An 8,331-nucleotide genomic window follows, 5' to 3' on the forward strand; every position below is an offset into this window, starting at 1 on the left:
ATATAAAAAAAAAGAATTCAATAATTAAACAATTAAAAATGGGCCTTAAATTTAAATCTAACTTTTCAATATTTTTTATTTTATTTTTTAAATTCTAAATCTAACTTAACAAATTTTTTTAACATCAAACATAATATAAAAAATTTATTTAATGTCTGTCTCTCAATTTTTGTTTTTTAATTCTGTTTTTTAGTCTCAATCTCTCTTTTAAACTCAAAATGAAGTGGCAACTACGGTATGACTTTTATTGTTTGGCCTGAGACTGAAAATTCGTTAGAGAGAAAAATCTACCATAATTTACGTCAACAAATTCTTCTTTGCAGACTTGGCCCAAGCCCAAAATCAAACAGTCAAACTTTGAGCGTTTACTTAATTGATCCCCTTGCAACAAATCACTACCGTCGATTAAATTCTTCAAATCAGCGAACCCCGTTTATACCCTTCTCCTATAAATGGAAGCTCTTGCCTCTTTCATCCAAACGCAAACCCTAATTCCTATCTGAGTTCCTCTTCTCTGCTCCCACTTCCGTTGTTCTGTTCGTTCAATCAATTTGTTGATTCTGTTAAGATTTTGGTTTTTCTGTTTGCGTTTTTCGTATATTCGGCCAAATGACGAATCTTTCGAAATGCTGAGAGCTCAAATCCTTTGAGTGCAGTGAATAGCTTCATTTGAATAGGAAGATCTGATGCCACTTTCTCACGTTCATGTTCTTAAAATTAGTTCTCTTTTTGTTTACGTCTTTATATACCCTACTGTAATTTGAAAAAAAAAGGTTTATTTTATTTAATTCTAAAAATTCGATGTTCTTAATTTTCGTTGAATTAAGCTAACTAAGGATTGTTATATCTATAGCCTATGATGCAGTTGTATAATTCAGAAGTGCAATGTTATTGCATTTAATGTGTTGAAACATTTTTTGAACTAGGACGGTCTGAGGCTACAAAAATTGATTCACAACCTTAGGTTTATAATTTCTAAGGCTCTTCTTTTCAAGTGAGATTTTTGGTTTATGTTGAACAACATTTTAATAATGGATTTATTGGTGTCGTGCTGTGGATGATGAGAAATATAATTTTACAGTTATCCCTGGCTGATATAGCAGGTGATGAAATTTTGTAATCTGACACGCACTGATTATTACATATGCAAACAATTAGGGTACTTTAGTTGAGGCTTGGCTCATGATTCATTAGTACCTTGTTTTGTGTTTTGTACTTTACTGTTTTACATTGTTTTTAACAATAATAATAATAATGATAACGATGATGATGATGATGATGATTTAATTAAATTTTTATGACCTTTAATTTTTGTACTTAAGTTGGATTAAAAAATCCTTTTTAACCAAGTTCTTTTGTGTTGCAGCTATTGTATTTGTTAGAGCATTTTTACAGGTATGGTCAGTAAAATCTATTGGAACAAGATTATTCAATACTATGCCAACTTCAAATTGAAGCCAAGTAAAAGATTATGATGTTTCTACCTAATAGATATTAGCTAATGGGTACGCCCTCAGTTGTGTAAGAAAAAGAACTTTGTTATGATAAGTGTAAAGAAATTGCATAGATGATTTATAAACAAGCTGTATAATTTAAAGCGTTGCCAAATAAATAGCAATCTTAGAATGGTGCTAAGGAATTTGCAGATGGAAAATCATTACATTATCGCGCTTCTCATTGTTTCCATCATCATGAACATTTACAGAAGCATGAAAGGGCATCAGTTGCCAAATTCAGCCATACATTAATACTACCACCTAAAGATGTAGCTACGAACAAACAACAGAAAAACAACAAACCCGAAAGAAATTTTACATATACATCAATTCTACAGAATAATTGAGTATTTGTTAGAATCGTTCGTGACCACAAACAGCACATGGCTCTAAAATTATTTGAGTTTGATGACTAGATGCACTAATCAAGACAATTTAGAGCTATTTATCCATAATGTAACCTTTTTTTACATGCCCATGTTTCTACCCTGCCACAGACCATTTAGGCAGATTCAATCATAGATGAAACTTTATATAATGGCCTTATTTTTCATCCATGACTTTAGAATCCATCAATTGTGGACTCTACATATCATGATACGGAATGCTACACCAGCGGCGCAACTGCTGGTGATCTACTTTATCGTGATATACCGATTTGTACCATGTTTGGCCCAATGGTCCTTGAGGTCAACTGGGTTTGACAGATCATGACCCTCAGTAGCAAGCCGACTAAGCAGCTTATTGAAAGCACTTCCACTCATTTTCCGGCCACCTATCCGAGCATGCCTCTTGTTAGGAACTGCTGGAAGGGGATACACTGAAAGGGTGGTTGTGCAACAAGCAGATTGCCAACCTCCATTTCCCCATTTGTAACACTGCCTCAGAACACCAGTACAAGAACACCCGGGAGCTGGCATTGTCGACTCATCGTACGCAACTTGGTTCAATGCCAAGTCCTGGGATTTCCAATCGGCCTTTGTCACCTCTAACTGCTTGTTAAGGTCTTCGCTCCCATTAATCATTTCCTGACTACTCTTCCATTCATTAGCCTTGCCAAACATCATCTTGTGAGTATCTTCGTCATCCCTCTTCACCTTTCTAGTACCTTTTGAAGCCTTCTTATTTGGTGAAACTGACTTAGGCTCCTTTGGTCGTTTACCTCGCCGGGACTTCCCAGCCTCTGAAGGAATGGGCACAGTTGGGAGGGAATCACTTGTGTGCATTTCCCTTGCAGTGTAAGAACCGTCACCCATATTATTAGGCATGTGGTGTACTTGTTGCTGTGGATGATGCATATGTTTGATACCCCGTGAGATTTGGCATCCAGGAGGGCATGAGGACGGCATACTGCTGTTGGTTAGGGAATTTTCACGATATTGAAGTGCAGCAATTGCATTGTCTCGTTCAATTAAAGCATTATTTCGTTCTGTGATTGCAGCATCCCGCTGCAGGAATGCCATGTCGCGCTCTGCAAGTGCTGCCTTCTTCTCAGAAAGAGCCAGGTTTCTTTCTTGAATAAGTGCATCCCTTTCAGCCATAAGAGCCATAATTTGTTTCATAGAAGGCTGATGTTGCATCAACCACTGCAATAGCAATTTCGAGACCAACATTATCAGAATAAAGCACCTTGTGTGAGGAGGAAAAACATGTCCAACTTGGTAATTGTTAGTTCATAAAGACAATTTGTAATGAAGTTATCTATGAACAGGAACGATTTTCATGTACCTGTCCGGGGCTAGATTTATATTGATCTGCTTTGTGCCTTCCATTTTCACGGTGCCCAGCATCATCCATCAGAAACTCAAACTATTGGCCCTAGGTCTCCTCAACCTGTTTGGAACTTGGTTAATCAAACACTAATTTGCTCGGAGTCCTGCATATCAATAAATTAGCTAGTCATATTTTATATAGAGATATAAGTGGAGCATCTTTTTCCTCCATTTTTCTTGTGGCACGGGAAATTGTATAGGAAGACATTCTTCCACAAATAACTCCAACCAAAATACATGCTGCATAAATTGAAATACATACCATGGCTATACATTGGATTGTACAATCAACGAATGTATTAACACTTGATCAAAATTATTCCTACACAATAATGTGATTTGGTAAGTCAACAAGGATTCAGACATGCAAATAATGCCAGCTGAAAAACACTCACATATAAACCCTCAAATGGTATCTGTCATAAAAATTAGGAAGAGAAGCACTAAATTTGAGCAAAACTACAAGCGGTTTGGCAGTGCAGAGGGATGGAGAAAGGTAATTGTTTGGTTTGAAAAATCTTTGTGATCAACACAGAATGCAGGGAAGAAAAGACACTGCAAAAATAAACTAAAAAGAGAAAAACATAAGTAAGGTTCTTTTCAGGTGATACTACCAACTACAGAGTACATGTAGTTGACAGGAAAAAAGGGTTGCAAGTATATCATCCAAGATTTGTGTGTGTTCTACTTTAACTATCAGTCAATGAAAAGTTGACTTAGTCTTTGCAATGTTATAGTTAAGCTTTGCAAGCTACATTCCAAATGAATCAAAGTGACTCCACGCCCAAGACCAAAAATAGTTCTTTAACAATGGGATGGCTACATGAACACTGAAAATTCACGAATGAAAATTAAATAAAGAGTATATGATGATGATGGTGAATTGAAACTTAAATAAAAGGTAGTTAAGATAGATCCCCTTTTTATTGTCTAAATAACCATTTTCTTTACACATTATACTTGAATTATACCTAGTTTAATTACTATTAATCTAGTTCAAGTTCAAGTGATTTAGCATAAATCGGCCCAACAGAAACTACATATATGCAATAATTCAAATAACCATATTCTGTAGCTAATTACATTAAACCAAATTCGTGATTACTTCCCTAAATCTTAGTACCTTACTACCACAACCCACATTCCACTTAACAAGGTCAACGTATCAAATCTAAAAACACAATTTCTGGCATTTCGACAAATTCTACCTGAAACCACGGATCCAGCTGGAAAAAAAAATCGGAAGCAACAAGCAACAAGAGATTCTAAAACCTCGACACTATATAAACTGAAACAAAAAATTAACGCAATTTTAAAATATCACTGCGTGAAGTTGGAAGATGGAAGAACTACAAAAATTGAAGTTGCTGAGAGGACATGTAAACATAGTAATCCGAAAGAAAAAAGCTATAAACAAAGAGAAAATTAAAATTGAAGGCGAGAAACTGCTGATAAGAAAAGAGTTGAATGAAATGAAACTTACGAGAACTTAGATCGGCGAGAAGATCGAGTAGAGAAAGTTGAAGAAGATAAGAGCATAGAGAGTAGAAGATCGAAACCCTAATTTTTGCAGCAGAAAAAAAAAACCGATAATGTGTTGGATATGGGAGATTTTTTTATTTTTTTTTTGCACCAATTTCTGAGTAAAATTGTTTTCTGCGTTGTCTTTGCAAATTTTCTTTGTTTCGTACTTGGTGGATGCTACGGTGAGAATGAAAACTTTTTTCCATGGTTCTGAAAAATGTTAATATTAATATTCATGTAGTTCCTGCATAGATTTACGACATAAATAATTTTTATAGTAATATAATTCGATTATATATTTATATTAAATAGATAAATATAAATTTAAGAATTTGAAAATATAGATTTTTAATTAATAAATATTGTGAATCTAATTATATTAAAATAATTAATATTATTCTTTTTTCCTAACTGTACTATTTTTTTTTTATTGTTTCTAACTGTATTATTACTACAAGTCTACAATTAGTACAATACTACTATTTCGTTTTTTTTCTTTTCAAAGTTCTTCGTATTTTTTTTTTTTTAATTTGAAAATTCAAGTCATGCCAACAATAAAAACTAATGTATTGGGCCCAAGCCCTAAATTTCACCATCTAGTCTCTTACCAGCCCACACACCTAACGATTAGTTAATAATGCTTCTCCCAAATGGATAACGAAAACATTAACGTAGCTTACAGCCAACTCAAAAATAGCATTTCATAAGTCAACCGTCTCCATACACATATCGCACTAATATATAAACATATGAGAATGGATCTTCTTCAATAAAAAAAAATAGATAGTGTGTAGTATTTATTCTAATTATTTATTATTATTTTTTTTATTTATTTCTGATCCCACTTATAGAATCAAAAGTGAGAAATTTAAATTCTGTCAAGTGTTAAAAAAACTAAAGAGAATATATTTCCTGAACACATAGTGTCAACATCACATATTTACTTTTATGATCAGCACCAAAAAACTTTCTATTTATTTTTAAAGTTTAAATAATTTCCTCTAAATAATTAATGTCACCGAGATCAAATAATAATAATAATAATAATAATAATAATAATAATAATAATAATAATAATAATAGTTAATTCATTTTAAAATTACTATTATTCTAACAACAAGAATAAACTAACTTTAATGAAGGGAGTTAAGATACCAAATGCAACTTTTTTATTAATTTTTTACTATCTAAATATAGTGCTATTATTAGCAAATTATAGTTTTCTTTTCTAGAATTGTCATGCGTAGTTATAATAAGTTGAGGTAAATGTTAATATAATAAAATAATATCTAAATTATAATTTTACATCAAGGTTATTAAAATAAAAACAAAAAACATAAATTTAATGCTATTTTATTTATAAAAACAATATCACAGTTAAGTTTTTAATATTTAATAATATGAAATTAATACCTATATGTATAAATAGAGTTAACTATCAAAAGCTTCGAATTATTTAAATACGAACAAAAATATATTCGAATTTTACTATTCATAAAAATGCCTCTAAATAATTTAAAAACGCAACAAAAATATTTAACAATAAATATATATTTACAAAAAATACTTTAAAAATCAAATTTTGATGTGATTTTTTACAAATATAATTTTAAAAAAAATGAGATATTATTATTTTTAAAATTTGGTAATTTTTTTAAGTATATATTTTTTGTGATTTTTAAAAATATTATTAGTTGTTAACAAAAAAAATTACAAAATAAATATATATACTTAACGAAAAATCACAAAATTTTAAGGATAATAATATGTCCTTTTTAATCATGCTTATAAAAAATTGTATCAAAATTCAATCTTTAATGTATTTTTAAAAAATACGTATTTAATGTTAGATAATCTTGCAAAAAAACTAACATTAAATATGTATTTCTCAAAAAATACATTAGAGATTGAATTTTCATATTTAAAAAAAATGAGATGATTTTTTGTTAAATATATATTATTTTGTGATTTTTTAAAAGTATTATAACAAAAAATTATAAAAAATATATACTTAACTAAAAACCACCAAATTTTAAGTATAATAATATCTTTTTTTGTAATTATATTTGTAAAAAATTATATAAAAAAATTATATTTTTGTATAATCTTAAATATCTATGTTAATACAATATTAAATATCTAGAATAAATTAAATACTAAGAATACATAAAGAGTACATTATAATTAATTATAATGTTAATAGATATTTTTAATGAATAAAAAATAAAAGATTATAAAATTATATATACTCTTATTATAATTAATTACTATCAATATTAAACTAACCTTTATTGATACTGTGCATGAATTCTTCTGCATTAACATTTATCTATCTTTTGTTAAACATTATGGATACTTAGATAGATGGAACATTAACATTGACTTTTGAGTTCGGATGTTCCACCGAATTCGGATGACAGTTCTTCTGATGATGCATTGGGTAACAGTTCGAATGATAGCTCTTTTGATGATGATATGTATACGCTACGGTGATATTGACATTGATGTAGTGAGAGATATGTCTACACTTTATTCAGCAATCTATTATTTTATATTATTAGTTGTTATTAAACTATTTTTTTAAACAAATACTTTATATATATTTAGTTTTATTTTTAATTTTATTATTTTATTTTATCTTTTTTTATTTTATTTTTTATTTTTTATAAACAAATACTCTATATATATTTAGTTTTATTTTTATAAATTTTAACCAATTAAAAAATATATTTTTTATTTTTACGTACTCTTTACGTACTTTTTACGTACTCCTTCAGTTTTATTAGTTGTATCTCCAGCAGCATGCCACAGAATTTAAATGTCAGCAGAGTTTTTTAGTGGTATTGACATGTAGTGAGAAGAGTAGTATAGTTGGCATAAACATAAATGTAAGGATTATTAATCAAAATACATATAAAAAATAATATAATTTTAGAAATTTTAAAGATATATAATGTTTTTAATAATACATTTTCTATCAACTTAGCCTGTAATATGATATTTTATGTATGAATAAGTTATTGATATTATTTATTAGCACCTAAATATTATGGTTTTGGAGGTTTTAAAATATATACATATATATATATATATATATATATATATATATATATATATATATATATATATGGGATAAAACGTTATTCTAAAATAAGATTATTATTATAATGACATATAAAGTATTAAAATTGTATTAACATTAATTATATTATTAGAATAAAAAAATATAAAATAAAAAAATAATTAATTAGGCTAAATAAATCAGAAAATATTACCGAGCAAATATCACAATAATTATGTTATTAATTAAAAAAATTAATTCAAATTTTTATTTAAAATAAATAATTAAAAATTACCAACAAATAAAAAAATAAAATATAATAAAAAATAATTTTAGTAGTATAAATATTTAAATTAAATTATTTTATATAATTTTTATTTTTTACTTTATTATAATTTAAGTTTAGAATAACAGATTTTATAATTTTAAAAGTATGTAATTAGTAACCACAATTAATGATAAAAACTAATAACAGTTT

The 8,331-nt window shown here is 28.5% G+C and overlaps 1 protein-coding gene and 2 non-coding genes across 4 annotated transcripts; 2 read left to right on the forward strand and 1 right to left on the reverse strand.

The window, feature by feature from the left end:
* Positions 1 to 852: 852 nt before the first annotated feature.
* LOC148554392 (small nucleolar RNA snoR20a) lies at positions 853 to 939 on the forward strand. Its single transcript, XR_015886309.1, has one exon. It is a non-coding gene; the product is annotated as a small nucleolar RNA snoR20a (small nucleolar RNA).
* Positions 940 to 1,048: 109 nt separating this feature from the next.
* On the forward strand, positions 1,049 to 1,132 carry LOC148554393 (small nucleolar RNA R38). The gene has a single exon (XR_015888426.1). It is a non-coding gene; the product is annotated as a small nucleolar RNA R38 (small nucleolar RNA).
* Positions 1,133 to 1,785: 653 nt separating this feature from the next.
* BPC6 (basic pentacysteine 6) lies at positions 1,786 to 5,031 on the reverse strand. 2 transcript variants are annotated; one of them, XM_016349286.3, is made up of 4 exons: positions 4,752 to 5,031; positions 3,531 to 3,590; positions 3,225 to 3,372; positions 1,786 to 3,082 (listed from the first exon to the last, which is right to left on the reverse strand). In XM_016349286.3, the coding sequence occupies exons 3-4, from the start codon at positions 3,291 to 3,293 to the stop codon at positions 2,132 to 2,134; spliced, it is 1,020 nt and encodes a 339-aa protein (XP_016204772.1). In that variant the 5' UTR covers positions 3,294 to 3,372; positions 3,531 to 3,590; positions 4,752 to 5,031; the 3' UTR covers positions 1,786 to 2,131. The 2 variants fall into 2 exon arrangements, with proteins under 2 accessions (XP_016204772.1, XP_088347350.1); XM_088491224.1 differs by having other exon boundaries at positions 3,225 to 3,329; positions 4,752 to 5,017.
* Between the last annotated feature and the right edge of the window lie 3,300 nt (positions 5,032 to 8,331).

The sequence above is a fragment of the Arachis ipaensis genome, chromosome B6 (assembly GCF_059453495.1).
Source record: "Arachis ipaensis isolate K30076 ecotype BB chromosome B6, ASM5945349v1, whole genome shotgun sequence".
NCBI classification, from domain to species: domain Eukaryota; kingdom Viridiplantae; phylum Streptophyta; class Magnoliopsida; order Fabales; family Fabaceae; genus Arachis; species Arachis ipaensis.